This window comes from Pieris napi, chromosome 3, assembly GCF_905475465.1.
Source record: "Pieris napi chromosome 3, ilPieNapi1.2, whole genome shotgun sequence".
Lineage (NCBI taxonomy): Eukaryota > Metazoa > Arthropoda > Insecta > Lepidoptera > Pieridae > Pieris > Pieris napi.
In genome coordinates this window covers 120,215-139,929 of record NC_062236.1, presented here as the reverse complement: position 1 = coordinate 139,929, position 19,715 = coordinate 120,215, and the positions used below count along the sequence as shown (strand labels likewise).

Genomic DNA, 19,715 nt, shown 5'->3' with positions numbered 1-19,715 from the left:
GATGACTGACTGACGGATGTATGACTGTATGACGTATGTGTCATTTGTCAGTCAAAAATCAAAATAACTTTTCGTACGTAATAAAATATTACCATATGTGATATGATTGAAAATTGAAATTTGAAATTACAACAAGAAATCAAATATCTGTTATGTGATTTCGAAATACCTATCTGTCAGGAATTGTATTCAAGTAACCAAAAGAATTTAGTTACGAGAACATATCAATTATCGATATTTCATTCATAGTTAAGACGTTCACCAGAATTTTTTCATTCAAGCCCTTGTTTTCTAGTAAACATGGGTGGAAAATCAAAACAAAGTCAAAGAACTAAAAATAATGCCAGAGTAAGTACTAACAACACTGTAAATAAATATTGATATCTACTTACAGATGACTAATATACTAATTAACATTGTGTTTTATATTTTAGCCATCAAGTAGTGGGCGCAGTGCAGAATTGCTTAATAATGTTATAAATACAGACTCTACATTTGGAGCATTAAGCACTGGAAAAATGGTGCCTGCTCTGTTTCCAACGATGACACCTATAAATGACAATATCTTATCTAATGAGTTTATACTAGCCTTTAAAAAACTTAACAAAAAAGATCCTATAACCAGAATAAAGGTAAATGAATATATAAATATATAATAGGGGGGCAAACGAGCCTGTGGGACGCCCAGAAAGGGCAGTCGTAGTTGCAGCCCATAGACACCCATTTTTAGTGGGTAAGTTGCCGGCCTTTGAGGGAGGAGTATAATCGATTTTTCGAACATTTGGAGGGAATCTCTGAGGGAAGACCGGGAGTCGATTTCACAGTTTGCTAGTTCGCAAAAGAAACTGGTTGTGAAGTCTATTAATCAACAAAAAATTAAATAAATTTTTTTTCCTGTTAATAAGTATATTAAACTCGTAGCGAATGAATACTTTTAATAAGTCACAGACTTTCATTAATTTCTTTTATATACATTATTCTCTTCTTTTTATTTTCATCTCAATTAGATTGATTTTAATATGAATATGATGAAATTAAGACTATGTTCACTTTTTGCCATAATTACTGTTTTTATTCCATTGATGGATCTCTCGTAATCATTTTATTTTGTTTCAAATAGGCATTACAAGAGCTTTTGGAGTTGATTAATAAAAGTGATATAGAGGAGGTAGTGGCTGCTCTTCCTAATTGGACTGTTTTTTACTTGATGCTGACTGTTGATAATGATAGAAAAGTTCGGGAACTTACACAGGTATATATTGAGATAGTACAATTGTTGAGATTTATTAGTTACTCGCACTTAAGGTATTATCTGTTTATTTTATTTAGGAGTAGTTATTTCTTATGTAAACCATAACCATTCAGAGTTAACTAGGAATTCTGGAAGGTTATGCTTTTATTCTAAATGCTGAAGTCCTGGAACCACAAGTAGACATCTTTATTTTCATAACTCAGACTATTTTTACTGTCTGAGTAACTGAGCAAGTAGGTGATCAGCCTCCTGAAACAGAAAAAAAACTATCTTTTGCTGACAATCAAATAGAATGACTTCCAGATTATTTACTTTGCATTAGGTATATTAAATTAAAATTTAGAGGTGTGTACTTAATATCATTAACTATATACAGTCAACAATCACTAAATATTTCAATGATAATGATACCGTAAATGGAACAAATAGGCTTGCAATGGAGCAATATTCAGCCGCAGCGGGCGCCGCGCCGCTCCGCACTTACGACGACTGTTGCCCGTGTGGCTGCTGGCAGTCCACGACGATTACGGACCCTCGAGACATACAGCCTCCACACATCTCAATGTAAAACGTACTTTTGTATTTTTTCATTAATTTCCTATTTCTTCATTACTATTATATCTCTTTTAGAGGGTAATTGTCGTAATTCAGTCAATCTAATGACTGATAATAATAATACTAATAATTCTTCGCAAATTTATTTACTACATAATTTAAACATAAATGTTTGAATTAAAAAAGAATATCCTTCATTCAGTACTATTCATTTTATTTTTACATTCCACAATCGATGAAATAACAATAATTGTAATGTCTCCGTAGAGTACTTTCCCGGGAGCAAAATTGTCTGAAGCGATAGCGTTTTGCAAGACAGAGATAGTGGCACTCGTCCTGGACAACCTCATCGGAAATCCTGAAGCAATTTTGAATAAGAAGTGAGTAATGAATTAATAGGACACGTCAACGAAACGTAAACCCGATAAATGTGTCCTCGTCCGCAGGATAGAGGCGCCGGAGGAGAGACAGGCGGCGGCGGCGCGAGTCAGGGCCGGCAGTCTCGGCGCCCTCGGCCTTCTGCTGCGGTCGCTCCCTCCGCACCTTCCACTGGACGCCGCGCTGCAGCCGCTGCTGTCGGCCGCCCCCTTCTGGAAGCTGCACGCGCACGACGACCATCACGTCAGGTGACTTCAAACGTACACTGTTGTCGAGTAGTTCCCTCTCCTCCGGCCATTGATCATATTGCTATGTCGGAAATTAACGAGTCGCTTCATCACCTCCGTGACTTCGGGGACCGATCCGACATCGACGAGACACGGTTACGACACGAAGTTTGTTCAGGGCGGCGTGGTTCGAAGCCGCGGGACGCCTCGTCGAGCGCGAGGGCGGGCGGCTGGGCGAAGCGATCGGCGGGCGGCTGAGCGCGGCCATCTTGGCGCAGCCCGAGAGGAGGCCCGACGTGGCGGCCGTTCGCTGGGCCGCGCTTCTGCTGATGCTGCGCGTGGAGGTCGGTAGTCAGGAAGATCGGGAAATGTCGATCGACCGAGCGAGTGGCGTTTTGACCGTGACCGATATCGTTTCAGGAGTGGCAGAAGTGGGTGCAGAAGAAGGATCTCCTCGTCAAAAGACTGTTAGACACCATAGAGAACGGTATGCCTCATCGCGGAACGAAGTCGTTCGGCTCCTCGGCTCCTCTCATCCGACTCGTGTTTCGCAGGCGCCTGGGGCGACGCGGGCCTCGTCGGCGACATCCTGCCGCCGCTGCTGGCGCGGTTGCCCGAGGACATGCGGACGAAGGAGCTGTACCGCGACCTGACGAGGGCGCTCTTCACCGGGTGAGTCGCGGGAGCTACCGGCGCGGGGAGGGCTCCGGGCGTCGGCGCCTGCGCGGCGAGCGCTCCTTGCTCTCCGCCGGGCGCTCCTCCGGCCGCAGCGCCTCCGCGAATTCCGCCGCTCGCCTCTCGAGGCTCTCGATGTAGAGCCGCGCGTTGCTCTCGTTCACGTCCGAGGAGCGACCCAGGAGCTTGAGCAGCGGCAGGGCGTCGCAGCGAGCCGCCCCGGCCAGCTTCCGCACTCGGCCCAGCAGCTCGGCCGACGCCCGCCGCGTCTTGTCGCAGGCGACCCGCAGCCGCTCCCTCTCGCCCCTCTTCTCCTGCAGGGTCGCGCGCAGCGCCCCGGCGCTGTCCCGTCGCTTGCTCAGCTCGGCCCGACGTTTCGCGTGCTCCTCGGCGACGCCGGCCTCGAGCGTCTCCACGTTGTCGCTCAGGTTCTTCAGCTCGCTGTTGACTTCGTTGATGTAGTTGAAGAGCGCGTAGTTCTCCTCTTCGCGCCGAGTGAACTCCTGCATCAGCCGGTCGACGTCCGTCTCCCCGGCGTACTCCTCGAGCGCGTCGAGGATGTCGACGTAGTTGTCGCGAGTCCGCGTCTCCATCTCCCGGCGCTCCAACCTCTTCGCCTCGGCCTTGGCATCGGCCGCGGTCAACCTGACGGTGCCCTTGGTGCGCAGGAACTCCTCCAGTTTCGCTCCGTGGTCGAGTCGCCGTCGAAGCTCCCGGACTTCCAGCCGGTGTCTCCGGCGGTCGACGGCCGCTCTCTCCTCGAGGGCGTCCAACCTGGCGCCCCACTCCTCGCGCTGATCGTACGTCCCGATCGCCTGCTCGACCAGCTCCAATATTTCCGCCTTACCCTCCGTGAGCCTCCGCATCCGAGTCTTCCGGAGGCCGTTGAAGAACCGGCGGTCGCGCAGGAGCCGGTCTATTCGAAGACGCATATGGTAGTTTTCGCCGTTGACGGTGTCGAACTTGGTCATCGCGGTGTCGAGTCTGTTCTCCAGGCGAGCGACGATCGTCCGATCGCCGAGCGCGCCGCTCTCGCCGTCCGACGCCGTCCCCTTCGACCGGAGTCGCTCGATCTCTTTCTGCACCTGTTTCGAGAGAAAATCGAGTTCGGCGACGTTGGCTCGCGACTCCCTGACGCGGGCCGCGCCCTCGTCGCGCTCGGCTAGCAGGAGCCGGAGGCGGTCTTCGGAGCGCGCGTCGCGAGGCAGGGCGGCGGCGCCTCTGCTCCGTCGCAGCCGGTCGCAGACGCGGTCGAGGTCGGCGGACAGCGCGCGCAATTGTCCGCGTTGGCGACGCAGAGCGGGTCGCGCGCTCCGGCCCACGGCGCCGCGGTCCACCTCCATCACGCGAAACTGTCTCCGCAGCTTGGCCAGCTCGTCTTCTGCCATTTTCTCCATTTCCATATCTTCGCCGGGCGCCGTCATTTTTCTGGATTGATTCCGTATAATATTTTCAATGTGTTGTAATGCTCAACCTTTCGAGCTTAACTCGCGGCGCGAGGGTGACTCGCGGTTCGGTTGGATCGATCGCCCCGGGCGACGCCCCGACGTCGGCCCGAAAGTCGCAATCGTGATAATCAGATTGACTACGGTCATCGTCGACTCTTTCGCGACGTTTCAATTTAGTATTATTCTTTGAAAAAGTAAAGTCAATTCATAATAAATGTGGAACCAGCTGCCCACTGAAGTATTTCGACTTAACACCGAATCAATTCGACCTAGGACAATTCTTGAAAGGCCGGCGACGAGCGAGCCTTCCGGCAATGTGAATGTCCATGGGCGACGGTATCACTCGACTTCAGCTGAGCATCCTGCTCGTTTGCCTCCTATTACATAAAAAGACCGACCGACCGACTGGAACTACTAGAATAAAAAAATAAAAAAAAGGTTGCGTGTACTTATGTACGCGCGTAAGAAGTTATACTTCTTTGGCTTTCTTAATTTATTTTTAATATAATTATTATTTAACGTAAACAATTTAATAATATTTAGTATATTATTCAATTATTAATTAATATTAATAACAAATATTATTATTATTTATTATTTTATTATATTATTAATTCAATTTAATAACTTGGTATGTTTCATAACCTTTTAACTAAGTAACAATAGGTCTTTGTGAAAAAACATTGCTAAGTTTCTTTGAAAAAATAATTAAAACTCCTTTATTTGTTTAAAAGGTAAATGTCATTATGGTCATTCAAAATTCTTGGCATCGCTGCTAACTTCACGCATATTCTATTTCTTTTTACTTGTAGATTGTCTTATTCCCATCTCGCTCGCGCACGCTATAATCACACCAACAACTTTGTGTCACGGTGCGCGCGCAATCGTAAAATTTCACTCTCATCAATTTTTCATAACGCGCCTAAAGAAGTATAACTTCAAAAAGTGCGTGCGAACAAAGTAGATACCTACACACGTCAGAAGTGGAACTTCTTTGTGAAGAAAGTGAAGTGAAATCGCGCGGAAAATTAGAAAATTTAAGAATACTTAACCACCATACAATTCGAACTTTTTGATGTAACCTTATGGCGTTTGACATAACATTGACAGAACGCGTGCTGCAAATATCGTCAAAGAGGATGTGAGAAAAATGAATATCGTTTAAAATAAATGCTTCGATCGGAGTTATTATATTGATAATATAATAATATGCGAGCCAGAAAAACAAACAAAGAATGTTGTATAACATAAAGCATTAGAATAATAAACACTTTGTTTCTGAAATATTTATTAATTAATTATACCAATTTGAAATCAATATTCATAGTTAAGACAGGACAACGTCTGTCGGGTCCGCTAGTTATAAATAAAAACTAATATGTGTAGTCGTAACGATTTGAACTTTGTTTCAGTTTAGAACTAAAGAGCATTTTGAATTCCAAAAGCGAGCGTCAAATTTGGATCACGAGCGTGGCGGACTTCCTGAGGTTTCTGTCCCTTCAGAGACGCGACTACGTCACGGAAACGGTTTCGGAGGCTCACAGGACGTGGCTGCAGAAGATATTCGCCTCGCCGGACCCCGCGGCCCGACCGCATCTGATCAAGTATTCGGTCGGCAAAATGGCCTCTCTGGTCAAATATTGGATGAGACAATCGGCCGAGACGGGAGACGACGAGTGCGACAAGTTGATCAGATGCTTCTGGCAAAACTTCGGAGCGACCGTCGTCGCGCAGATAGACGCCGTCTCGACGTCCGACGACGACGTCGCCGCTCTGCTGAACCTGCACACGATAGCCTTCGAGTCGTTGAGCGCCGGAGACGGAAGGAGCGAGAAGGCGTTGCGCTTCGACGACGAACCGGCGCCCGAGAGACGCGACGCGGGCCCCGAGGACGAGGCCGTCGCGGAGCGGTTCGCGCGCGGCGTCACCGAGCTCCTGAGCGTCGGCTGCCGCGCGTGGCTGGACTGCGCGGAGAGCAGGCAGCTCCGCGCCGTCTTCCCGCCGCTGGTTACGGCGCTGCGCCGGCTGGGCGACGAGAGGCTGTTCGTCGAGGTGGCGCGGGCGAAGGTCGGCGGAGGCCCCTACGCGCTGTACGAGCGGCTCTGGCGCGACTGGCTCCGCGGGGAGACCCTTCGGTGCCGCGCGCTCGTGCAGCTGCTGTTTCTCGCCGCGACCCATTTCACCGACCGTGAACTGGAACTCGCGTACGACTCTTTCGACGGGGTACGGACGGTTTCAGCCTCCCTCCGTCCGGAGCCGCGGGGCTCTATCGCCATAAAACGTATGTTGCGTTCGGGCAGATGTCGCCGGTCGTAGTGGAGTGGATCGTCTCGTCGTCGCTGGAGCTGCGCCGACGGGCGGCCGACGAGTGGCTGCGGGGTCGACTCGTGGCCGCGACGCTGGTCTCGCTGAGTCGCCGTCGACGACCCGACGCGGACCGACTCGTGCTGGCCTGCCTCGAGCCTCGCGACGGAGGTGACCCGGCCGCGGCCTATCCTTCGATCGGCCCCGCGAGAGACTTTCGACCGGAGCGATCGTGACGCGGTTTCCGTCTGATCCGCAGAGGTGCGCGTGAGCGAGGAGGCCGTCGCCGGGGTGGTGCGGGCGCTGAGCGAGCCACCCGTGCGCCGTCGGGCCGCCGCTGACGTCTGCCGGACCCTGGCCGGCACCGAGCGCGCGTCCGTCGCGATTCCTCTCGCCGAGCTGCTCTTCGACTGCAGCCTCGATACGGTCGTCAGAGACGAAGACGGGCGTCCGGCGGAGGGCGACGAGCTCGAAGAGAGCGGAGAAGAGGGCGAAGGCTGGCGCGGCCTCTGCGGGCCTCGCCTCGCGGCGCACGCGCGGCGTCGCTTACACGCTTTGCTGGTGAACACGTGAGTAGAAACCCCCGGTCCCTCGCCGGAAGTGTGGGGAAGGAAATTAGTGATTAAATAATAATACTTTATTTATTATACATTATATATTTTTTTATTATTATTATAACTTTACATAGGTACTTGGAAATGGAATACCTTATAGAATCGATATACCAAAAGCTGTGCGAAAAGTTGGAAGACCAGACTAGAATAATAACAGAAAGAAAAATTATGAATAGAAAAGAAAGTATTGAATATTTCTATTTTATTATTATGAAAAAAAGTTAGAGACAGCGTAACAAAGTCTATCGAAAGCACTATTAACGTGAAGTTGGCGAGTTAACTGAAGAAAATAAGCAACTTAAATCGGAGATCGTCGTTCCAAAAGACAAAGTAAAATTCCTTGAAGATGGGAAAAGACAAAATAATTTAGTATTTTTCGGCATAAATGAAAACCAACAAGTAGAACCTAACCTGCTTAGAAACATGAAGCCCGTGGTTCGAATACAACGCCGAAACAACAAAAAATCTATTATGCGCCTGTGACCGCTCGAACCAACATATTTCACTCTCATGCAACAACGAAACAAAAAATATACTAACCACCCCAAGCCAGCCGGTCACCGTGGAGGCTTTCGACCACTCCCTTCCAGCTCGGCAACGAGATGACAAGAATTTCAAAAACATTACAAATTCAAACACTTAAAGCCCAATCAGAAATAAGATACATTATTATTTATTGTAAAAAAATACTTACAATCAAAAATAGAAGAATTCAAGGGCACATCAGATAGAATAGCCATTCTTAATATAAATCTGGCAAGTTTCAAGGACAAATGGTCGATTATACAAAATTATGAACCTACTGAAAATCATGAAGAACATATCAAAAATAAGTTTCACAACCGATTAACTTCAGTTTACAAAATACTTTCATAAATATCATAGTTATGGGTGATTTCAATGAAAGAATAGGATGCAGACGTCCCGGCGAAGAGAACATCATAGGCAACTTCGGATTTGGCCCAAGGAGCAAAAATGGAGAACGAACGCTCAATCTGGCTCTCGAAAATAATGTAGCATTCATGAACAGTTTCATTAAAAAAGATACGCCGAAGAAGTGGACATGGACATCACCGGACGGATGCCACAAAAATGAAATTGATTACATCGGAACAAACAACAGGAAATCCTTCCAGGACGTTAGTATACAGTAAAGCATTCGACTCTAAAAAACCTCTGGAGAGCCTTAATACAAAAAGGAATACCAAAAAAATACATACGTATAATTAGAAATATTATATACAAGTAGGACGGCTTATATCAAACTAGAGACAACGGGTGAAGAATTTCCTATAGCCAGGGGAGTGAGACAGGGCGATCCTTTGTCGCCAAAACTCTTCTCAGCCATTTTGGAGAGCATATTTAAAAATTTGGAATGGGATAATGTCACTTATTATGTCACTGACAACTTAACCACCTAAGATTCGCTGACGATTTAGTGCTCATTTCAGATAACGCAAAGAAGCTTCGAACTCTGCTGCAACAGCTGACAGAAGTAGTCAAGATATGAAAAGCCCAACGCTTTTCATTACCAAACCTAAAACGAAAACAATGACGAATAGAGAAACTATTACCATGCGAATAGACGGAGATGCTACCGAATATCACTTCGTATATCTATGGCAAATAATATAATTTAATGACCAAATAGATCTTGAGATAGAAAGAAGAGATTTTGGTCCCTTAAGGGAGTACTTAAAAGTAAATGGTAGCTAAAAGTAAGAGAATAGGAGGCACAACTTGGCCAAGAAGAGCTAAGAAAATAATGGAAGCGGCCGGAAGAGGCCTATGTGTCACAGGACACGGTGATAACGTAAAACGGGTCATGTAATGTATTAGAATTAAGTTTTATTATGTAACTTAAATAAGTGTTAATATATTATACTCGGTGTCAGCAATAAAGGCTTAAAATTAATAATAATAATTTTTTTTAGAGTAAAATAATATAAAATGTCAAATTCGTTTCAGAGACGAGAACCTCGACGCGGCCCGAATAGAGCGCTGGGTGTCCCTCTGCCCGCCTCTGCTCGCGGCCGGCGACCCGGTCGAGGCGGCGAAGGGTCTGTTCGCCGTGGACGTCGAGAGGTCGACGAGAACGGTGGACGCCTTCGCCCTTCGCGCGGATTTCGTCTCCGGCCGCCTGTGCTGTCCCGGCGGGGACGAACGAACCCGAGGTCTCTCGGAAATCGTCGAAAGGGAGGAGACGGAGGACTGGAGGGACCCCGAGTCGCGAGACGTCGCTCCGTTCGTTCGGGCGCTCGTCTTTCGCGCGGGTCTGTTGCGCGAAATGCTGAGACGCCGGAGCGGGCAGGCGGAGGCGCCGACCGGAGAGTACGTCCGAGAGGCGTTCGCGGAAGTCTTGCACGACGCGGCCTCCCTGGACTCCTTCTGCGAGGGATACGTTCACGTGAGGCGCTCCCCGACTCGCTCGCTCGCTCACGAGGGAAGGGGGCGAGATGTGGGTGTGAGCGGAATTTCTATTTTCAGGCCCCGTTCTACGAAAGCGTTAAACGCTGCAAGGAGCGGGTGGACGCCGCGATCGACGAAGCGATCTCGCTGCTTCGGGAGGAGGACGCGAAGGAGTTGGCGGAGTCTTTGACTCGACGGGCCTTCGACGCCGGCTACTACTGGGCATTCGCCCGCAGGCTGTACCTCGACAGGACGAGGACGAAGGGGATCGAGGGGGTCCGGGCCGAGTCCGGCGGAGACGCGGGTTCCGACGGGGCCGTCTTAGACCCGCTTCTGCTGGACGAGATCGTGACTCGCAGTGGCTTTTTCCACGTGATACAGGTCTGTCTCCGTTTATTATTATTGTATTATTTATTATTGACAACTTTACGCAAAAGCAGCTCATCCGCAATCCGCCTTCGACGCTCGAGTCTCGCCAGTTTCTCGCGGACCGCGGACGGAGACGCGACTCGATTGAAATCAAATTTTCGGTCGAAGGCATTTGAACGCTGAATGTCTTCCCTCTCCTTTTCTTCTAAATATTTCTAGTTATTAAATTTTTTTTTTTTTTTTTTATATAATAGGGGGGCAAACGAGCTTGCGGGACGACCAAAAAGGGTAGTCCACGCAGCCCATAGACACCCATTCTAGTGGGTGCGTTGCCGGCCTTTGAGGGAGGAGTAGGCTCGTTTTTTAAAAATTTGAGTTATAGAACTTACTACTTATTTAGTCCGACCCTCGCGTTGAGTTTCGTCGCGAACGGGCAAACGGCTCAGACGGCACTCAGCTTAGCTGACAATTTGTTCCGCTCGATAGACGCGGTCTGGTCTCTTACTTTGTTTGTACCTCTCACCTACAACAAAAGAATAAATGCCAAATGCTATGCTTATAATGACGAAGAGAGCGGTAATCACCACTAAGAAGAGAGAGAAAGAGAATAGTCAAGCTTGAACAGAGAAATATATAAATTATACTCTGTTTTTTAATTCCGTAAAATCCTGACAGCTTTCATGTCGTGTCCGAGCGGTTGACCAATATTCAAATGAAATCTTAACACTTCCTTCGGAAAGTCTTCGGCAATGTTTCTTTTTTAATACAGTTGCTCAAAAAGTGGCGTATTGCAGGGACGTATAGCGTTCGGGAAGTGGGCTATTACACTCTCGTGCTTTTTCTTTACCTTTTCCGAACTAGTGCGTATTCTTTCCCAACTGTCAAGATAATGTCTATTAAAAAGAAAAAAAAACAACCACGAAGTTTTTACTAAAAAAAATCATAGAAGTTTTTATAATTCATGCAAATATTTCAAAAAAGAAGCTACTCATTGGTTTTAATATCTGATTTAATGATTTGATTCAATGAGTTTTAGGTTAGGTTTCATTTCATTTCATCTCATTAAATTTCATATCAATAAAAAAATTCTACTGAAGATTTGGCTGTATGGGCATAGTTCCCTTTGCCTACCCAGAATGGGTGAAGAAAAAAAAAATCTCTGCTCATATTCTTTTACAGTTGGCGCCATTTTCCAAAAATGTTCTTTGCTAGTTTAGTTGTTTGTTATATTATATATTAAATATACATGAACAATCATACGAAATTAATAATAGTTTGTCTCAAACAGTAAATATGCAACCTAAAACTTCCCCAGTTAGTATAAAAAACTGTACCAATTTCAATGTATATGCTCGGGGTTGGGATAAATTATCAAGATATTTAATGGGATAATTATTTATTTTATGAGCAATGGACTAAACTAGTGGGGTGAGATAAGATTAAGAGTCGCGCCCGGTACGAGGTCTGAATGCCGACTAACTTAATTGAATATAATAAGATATAATGGAAATGAACACACAAGCAAATCATATTGCATGGTGTCATTTACATTGCAATACCTGTACGGTTGTAAATCGTACATGTTCCCGGGGGAGGAAAAGATGAGGGTTAGTAAAATGGAGGATGAACTTAAGACTAACAAGGTGATACAAAAATTTTAATATTAAATGTTTATATAGTGTTTACTATATGTTATGATTAGTTGTGGGTGAGAAAATGAATTACATTTATCATATTAGCTACAAAGATTCACTTATATTTAATTCCGGAAGGGAAAACACACGAAAGATCGGCGAGGAAGCTCGATCTTGTTTATTTACACTTACACTGGATTGACTTTTTGAATTTAAATTACTCACTCAACACAGTGAAAACACTTTTATTATTATGATTAAAATGCCTTTTTTCCCTAACTTCACACTCAATCACAACACTTTCACTATTCACGGGGTGTGTAACTATACTGAGCTTTACACGAACTTAGTATTGAAAGGAAAAATAATGTGAAGGATAAAACCATAGCAGAGAAGCCGCTGAAATTCTTCGCTTTAGGCTTCTTTTCATCGACCTTCTCATGGTTTAAAGATTGATTATTATTATTTGTAGGTAGAAGGGATAACTTAACGACTGGGCGTTTAATAGAACCGTTCTTGGTTTTAAGCGTGACGACTCTTACCAGCCCGTCACTTTCGGGATGTAGCTCTACAACATGCCCTAAAGCCCATTTACCGGGCGGAAGATTTTCATCTTTTATGATGACTATATCGTTCAAGTCGAGATCTTTTTGAGGTCGTTTCCATTTGGATCTAATACATAATTGTGAGAAATATTCATTCTTCCATTTGAACCGAATATTATGATAGATTTTCTGAATTAAGTGCCATCGAGTTCTAAGATCATTTTCTTGTTTTTGTAACCATCGAGGTATTTTAAATTGCGTTATATAGGATTTGTCGGCTTTTATTTTATTCCATTCTAAGACTAATTTATGAGATACGAGCTGATCCCATCCTAGATCAGACTTCCAAGTTTCTTGAAATAAAATTTTAAGTTTTGTAGTGCCAAGTTTTGTAGGGTCATAAATTTTTGAGATTTTGGACAATAATTGTCGCTTAGTAGAGGTAATATTTGGGATATAATTAATAGGATAAAAGATAAATTCGTCGGCATTGGGATTCCAACGAAGGCCTAAAGTTTTAGTTGACTCCTGGTGCTTAAAGTCGAATTCTTTCTCGGAATCGTTCATGTCTTCTAAAAGGAGAGGTAAGTTTGAACGCCATTTTCTAAGATTGAAACCTCCAGATTTAAGTAGTTTAATTAAATCGTTCTTCAGCTCTATTGCTGTTTGTGCAGAGTGAGTCCCATGCAACAGATCGTCCATGTAAAATGCAGCAGCAAAAGCAGGTGCGCTACTGGAAGGATAATTTGATCGTTCATCGATTGCAAGTCTTTTCAGGATCATCATGGCCAAGAAAGGTGCGGTCTTAGTTCCATAAGTTACAGTGGCTAGCTGAAATTCACCTAAGGGTTGGGATTGATCATCTCTCCAAATAATCTTCTGGAATTTTTGATGTTCTGAATGAAGCCAAATATTGCGAAACATTTTCCCTATGTCGGCTGTAAAACCATATTTAAATTGTCGCCATTTTAAGATTAGGGTTTGAAGGTCTTGTTGTAGATTTGGCCCCCTACACATAAGATCATTAAGGCTAAATCCACTCGAAGTTTTCGAAGAAGCATTAAAAACAACTCGCAATTTCGTAGTTGATGATTCCGCTCGTTGTACACAATGGTGCGATAAGTAGCAACTCGACTCTACGGCGGCATGTGACACAACGGGTATCATGTGTCCGACCTCTCTGTACTCCGATATAAATAATTTATAATCACGAGCTAAATAAGGTTTTTTAATTAGTTTATTTTCCAATTGAATAAATTGAGCGATAGACTTTGACTTCGATTCGCCCAATTTTTCCTCGAGATTTTCTTTAAAATTTATTTTCACAACGTAACTGCCGTCGTCACGTCTTGAGGTTGTATTCTGAAAAAACTCTATACAATTTTGATCTTCCTGTGACATATTTAAGGGTTCATGAATATCTTCTACTTCCCAAAACCTTTGGATATCGTTATTAAGGATTATATTACACTGATAGGTTTTATAATTACCGGTTATTATCCATCCCAACTGCGTTTGTTGCGCAATCGGAAACCTTTCTTGAAATCTACAAATACCGTCCAAGATAATATCAGAAAAAAAAACCAGCGCCGAATAATATATCAATAGGGCTACTTTTATAAAATTCTGAATCAGCTAATTTTATATGATTAAGCTCAGGCCAATTTGGTTTTGGCAGGGTATAGCTCGGTAAGTTCCTTACAAGTTTTTTCATAATAAATACATCCGTGTTAAAGGTATAATCATTGACTATCGATAAACACTTGATAGAGATTTTGCCCTTGCAATTGTTTTCTGTATTTCCTATCCCAGAAATATAACCATTACATTTTTGTCGAGGTATTTTTAATAATTGAGCAGCATTTTCACTGATAATTGAGATTTGTGAGCCCTGATCTAAAAGAGCTCTCATATTTTTATAAGATCCATCCGCTGCCTGTATCTTAATAATGACAGTGGCAAGTAATATTTCGGCAGGGTCACTTGGAAGAGATACTAATGTGTTAATTTCTTGTTGTTGAGGTAAATGTTTCACAACCCGGGGCACGTGTAACCTAGATCGTGAAACGTCCGGTGTCATATTATCTTTTGTAAAACATTCATGTAAAATTGTATTATGATTTTTATTACATTCCTTGCACATTAATTGCGAAAGGCATTTTTTACCTTCATGATAATGTAAACAGTTGATACAAAGGTTCAATTTTGCAATAGCATTTCTTCGTGCGATAGGCTGCATATTTAATAATTTTTGGCATAAATGTATACGATGATCGCTTGAATTACACACCGGACACAGCTTGCGTTTTTCAATAATTTTATTACTGGAATGTGTCGGTTGCGAAATAACCTGATTTGTAGAATAAGTATACTTAGGATTATTATAACTTTGTCTAAAGTTATGATTAAATTTTTTCGAAGATGATGATCGATTATTTAAATTTTTTGAAGGTTTATATTGATTGAAGTTATGATATGACACTTTTGGGGTGTGATTTTCTTGCTTCTTCCGTGAAGTTTCTAGGGTCATAAACTTAGTTTCTAAAAACTGCAAAAAATCTTGTAATACGGGTAATTCTCTCGGCGATTTCAAAGACTGTATATATTCATTGTACGTGTCTGCGTCTAACTTCTGAGACAATATACATACAAGGAAGGGATCCCAGGAAGAAACGTTAATTCCAAGATTTTCTATCGCATTTATACTCTCGTTTGTAACATCGTGAATGCGTTTGATATGATTATACGACTGGTATTGAATATTAGGAATATTTAAGAGATTGTTAAGGTGAGATGTAAAGATTAGGCGCTTATTATCATAGCGATGACTGAGAATATTCCAGCTAATGAGATAATTATCCGAGCTTACCTGGAGATGTTGAATCAACTTCTCAGGTTCACCCTTAACCTTACTTTTGAGAAATTGTAATTTCTGCGCATTTGAAAGAGATGGGTTACTATGAATAGTTTCCGTAAAGAGATCTTTGAAGGAAACCCATTGGTTATAATTTCCCTCGAAGGTTGGTAACTCCATTGTAGGGGTTGTTTTCTCGATGTGTGCTACCGACCACATCTTTTTATTGATATCCTTCTTAACTTTAATGTAATATTTTTCGTAATTTGTAATTTGATCTTCATATTCTCGGTTGGAACCACAAAGTTCATTGTCCAACTCCCAATGTAAGCTATCAATCGCAGTCCAACGGACTTGCAAGGTCTTTAGGATGTCTTCTAACTCCCACTTTTCCGAGATAAGGTCAAGTTCTATACTCGAGGCAGTTCTCAGAAAAGCTTTAAAATTTGCAGTTTGTTTTCTCATGAGCTCTTCTGTTTTACTCATATTAGAGTTATTTTTGAGAGATATTTCCTGAGATTCATTAGAGGTCGATGCGTTAGAGGTAGACGGGGCTTGAAACGTTGGAGGTTGTAATTCAGGGGATTTTTTAATGCTTGCCAAAGGCTTATAATTTATTAAGGTTGTCTTAATATTACCATGTTTTTTCTTAATCTGCTCGTATTTATTAAAAGTAAAATATTCATGAGACTGATCACTAAAAGATAAAAGTGTCATATGGTTGTTATGAATATCTGTAAAATATTGTTCTAACGTTTCCAAACGACGACGCATATAATCGGGAGTCTTTCGCTCCGCTCCATCCTTCTTAAAGTTGATATAAAGCTTATCCAATGCGTCCACCAACTGTTGTTGGGTAGCTAAAATTTCTTCCATTGTGGACATAATTAAAGATTATCAGAGATAATAATATAACCTTACTTGTTCAGCTGATAAGTTGCTCAAGATATCCTCGCAATACCTGCAAGGTTGTACTGAATCCGAGATGTAGTATGCCTTCCTAGGGCACCGAGGTCACGAGGTGAAGAGATGTAGTACCTTCCTAAGGCACCGAGGTTACGAGGTGAAGAGATGTAGTGCTTTTCTAAGGCACCGAGGTCACGAGGTGAAGAGATGTAGTGCCTTCCTAAGGCACCGAGGTCACGAGGTGTACAAATGTTGAGTTATATTGCCTTTCTAAAGCAATGTGATTAGGATAAAAGAGGTGTATCCAAAAATCGTAGTTCTAGATGTATTCTTTTGATACGCAGGTATCAGTATAACACACACACTAAGCAAAAAAATATTGCGAAAGCACACGCGCCCTGATCCTGCCAAAAATACGACTAATGGCTCGAAGGACCAATGTTCGGGGTTGGGATAAATTATCAAGATATTTAATGGGATAATTATTTATTTTATGAGCAATGGACTAAACTAGTGGGGTGAGATAAGATTAAGAGTCGCCGTCTGCCGGCAGGTCTGAATGCCGACTAACTTAATTGAATATAATAAGATATAATGGAAATGAACACACAAGCAAATCATATTGCATGGTGTCATTTACATTGCAATACCTGTACGGTTGTAAATCGTACAGTATATGTGAATTATAACTTTTATAAGAAATAAATGAGTAGTTAGTTGAGTTTATTGTGTTTTTATTATTTTATTAAATTGCTTAATTTTTTCGCAACTGTATTAAAAATAGTCGTTCAGTACACGTGCGGAACCATCATTGCAACTTGTTCCGACTGTCAACCCTCACCTTCGGCTGCGCCTCGGCTCGGGTAGACATTTGTCGGAACCCTTTGCAATGACAAGCTTTTCGCACTCGTAATGAAATATACTATTTCAAGGATTATTGTACACGGCAGTGTCGAATAAATATTTTTACTCGTCTAATCTCGTGTGATCGTCAAACATCGTCCACTCCCTAGGTTCAAGGCGGAGTGCGAGGACGGTACTTGGCGGCGATCCGAGGCTGGTACTTGGCGCAGGGTTTCGCCTCCGATCGCGCGGCCTCGGAGCGCAAAGAGCTGTTCGTGCGCAAGCTGGCCTCCGCGCTGGCGTCGTCCGGCCTCGAGCCCCTCATGGACGACTACTACAAGTACTGCGACAAGATGTTCAACGACAGGTATCGCGGTCGACCGATCCCCTCGTCCCTCGTCCTTCGGCCGACGAGAGACGAGACTCGATCGATCTTTGTCCGCCCAGAGACTACTGGAAAGTGCCCTGGAGCGTCGTGAGCTGCGAGATCGCCGCGCTGGATCTGCTGCGCGAGACGGTGGAGGCCGACGCCTGGGAGCTGGACGCCGCCACCTGGGACTTCGTCAACATCGCGCTCTGCTCGGCGCTCGCCTCTCTGGCCGGAACGCCCTCCGACTTCCTACCTCGCAGTAAAGTGGCCGCGGCGGGTCGAGCCGCCCTCGGGCTCTTCGCGAGCGTGGCCGGATTCGTGGAGAACGTCCGAGCCGAGAGCGAGCGCCGCCGGCCGAGCGCTCACGTCGCCTCGCTGCCCGGCGAGTGGCGGGACATCTTCGCCCCGGCCGCCCACACCGACGTTCTGACGCTGCAGGCTCGAATCCTCGAGCGCGCCGTCGCGCCGGGCCGAGGCCGCCCGTCGGCGGGCGAGGCGGCGCTGACGGACGCGGCGGCGGCGGCGCTTCCTTTCGTCCGCTGGGAGCTGGCGCCGGCGGCGCGACGAGACGCCGACCTGTCGCTGGAGAGGCTGACCGGCCCCGCGCTCGAGGCGCTGTCGCGCGACTCGTCGGCGCCGGTCCACCGCTTGGCCTACGCCGCGCTCGCGACTCTCGCCAAACCGCTCGTGCTCGAAGACGGTGATGCTCTTTCGCGTGTCCACATCGAAACCGTTCTCGCGTTCCCCGGTCCGACAGTGAAAATATTATTTTTCAGTGGCAAAGTTGAAATCGGCCAGCGAGCGAGAGAGCGACGAAGAGGACGCGAAGGTCTCCCTCTCGCTCAAACCCTACCTGACGGCCCTGAAGCGACGCGCGCCCGACCTGCTGCCGGCCGACGGGTGAGTTCGATCTATCGATTCCTCGTCTCGAGTCGAACGTCGATCGTCTGCAGCTCGATCTCGACTTTCCAGGCGTTCCGACGAGGAGCCCCCGGCCGAGTGGTGGGGCGGCGCCCGCGGGTTTCTCCTGACGGCGCTGGCCGCCCTCCGCCACGCCGATCTCGCGGGACGAGATCTCGTCCACCACTACGTGGAATGCCTCGGGTGAGCCGACGGAACCGCGAACTTCGACCGGACTCGCGAGCGGACGATGACGGGCGAGGTCTCGTTGCAGGGACAGCGAGACGATCGGGGACGTCCTGACCGTGGCCGGGCGGGCGCTCCCGGCGGAGGCGAGGCGCGCCTCGGGCCCCGACGGCGGAGCCCTGTCGCCCCGCGTCGCCGAGTATTTCACCTCGGACCCTCCTCTCGCCGGCCCGGGTCTCTCGGCCGACGCCGACGAGCGCACGACCGCGGGGCGCGTGGCCTGCCGCGTCGTGACGTGCGCGGCGAGGAGCGCCGGGGCGGCCGTGAGGGCCCACTGGAGCGCGTCGAGTCCCCGGATCGCCGACGCTCTTCGGCGCCTCGTCGCGCTCGCGGTCGCGCCGTCGCTGATCGAGGAGCAGCTGCGGCGCCTCAAGGAGCGCGCGCGGGAGGACCTGGAGGACGTCGAGGTGACGGTGTCGCGCGCCGGCGGCCAGGGCGAGGTGCGGGCGAGGGCGCGCGTGGAGGAGCGCTGGGCGGAGGTGACGGTGACTCTGAGCGCCGCGCACCCTCTGGAGCCGCCTCGCGTCGAGGCGCCGCCGCAGCGTTCGCCGGCCGCTTCGCAGCTGCACTGGGTGCGCGTGTACCTGGCTAACCAGAACGGCTGGCTCGTGACGGCGCTGCGCCTGTGGAGCGAGGCCCTGCGCTGCCGCGTGGACGCCGCGGCGCAGTGCTACATCTGCTACTGCCGCCTGCACCCGACCACCGCGCGGCTGCCCAACGTGCCCTGCCACACCTGCAACAACCGCTTCCACTCGGCCTGTCTCGTGAGTGCCCGTCGGACTTTAACGACAATTCTCCCCTCGTGCGCAAGCAAATCTACTTGCGACGGGCAATATAACATTGTTCCAGTATTTAACTTTGAGTTATACCTAATAATTAACATATTATGTTACAATTTCGTTTTCCAGCGCAAATGGTTCAAAACTAGCAAGAAGTCCAACTGTCCACTGTGTAGAACAGTGTTCTAGCTGCGTCAGTGCGTTCCTTCTACGAGTTATCTTCTATTTTTAATTTTGAAACAATTTTGTTTTAAGTCAATTGACAATTTTAAAATAAAATAATGAAAATAGAAATGTCTCTCACGATTACTCTCCCTATTCAGTAAAATGTGTTCATTGGTTAAAACATGAGCCGATTGGTTAGTTAATTTAAGTAAGTTAGGTTAAATTAATTGGTTAAGCTTTGG

At 46.3% G+C, this 19,715-nt stretch overlaps 3 protein-coding genes across 3 annotated transcripts; 1 reads left to right on the top strand and 2 right to left on the bottom strand.

Annotated features, from left to right (window-relative positions):
* The first annotated feature begins 59 nt into the window (after nucleotides 1-59).
* Nucleotides 60-19,610, top strand: LOC125063372. Its single transcript, XM_047669781.1, has 20 exons — nucleotides 60-348; nucleotides 435-632; nucleotides 1,121-1,252; nucleotides 1,682-1,816; nucleotides 2,075-2,187; nucleotides 2,254-2,433; nucleotides 2,591-2,756; nucleotides 2,833-2,899; nucleotides 2,967-3,084; nucleotides 5,948-6,758; nucleotides 6,836-7,010; nucleotides 7,099-7,408; nucleotides 9,422-9,860; nucleotides 9,941-10,243; nucleotides 17,184-17,380; nucleotides 17,461-18,083; nucleotides 18,160-18,283; nucleotides 18,356-18,487; nucleotides 18,558-19,293; nucleotides 19,438-19,610. Exons 1-20 carry the CDS (start codon nucleotides 301-303, stop codon nucleotides 19,495-19,497), a joined length of 5,067 nt encoding a protein of 1,688 aa, XP_047525737.1. The 5' UTR covers nucleotides 60-300; the 3' UTR covers nucleotides 19,498-19,610.
* On the bottom strand, nucleotides 2,892-4,833 carry LOC125063374 (coiled-coil domain-containing protein 63-like). The gene has a single exon (XM_047669782.1). It carries the CDS (start codon nucleotides 4,509-4,511, stop codon nucleotides 3,099-3,101), a length of 1,413 nt encoding a protein of 470 aa, XP_047525738.1. The 5' UTR covers nucleotides 4,512-4,833; the 3' UTR covers nucleotides 2,892-3,098.
* On the bottom strand, nucleotides 13,735-16,729 carry LOC125063375. Its single transcript, XM_047669783.1, has 2 exons — nucleotides 14,954-16,729; nucleotides 13,735-13,945 (listed from the first exon to the last, which is right to left on the bottom strand). The coding sequence occupies exons 1-2, from the start codon at nucleotides 16,147-16,149 to the stop codon at nucleotides 13,897-13,899; spliced, it is 1,245 nt and encodes a 414-aa protein (XP_047525739.1). The 5' UTR covers nucleotides 16,150-16,729; the 3' UTR covers nucleotides 13,735-13,896.
* Nucleotides 19,611-19,715: the final 105 nt, after the last annotated feature.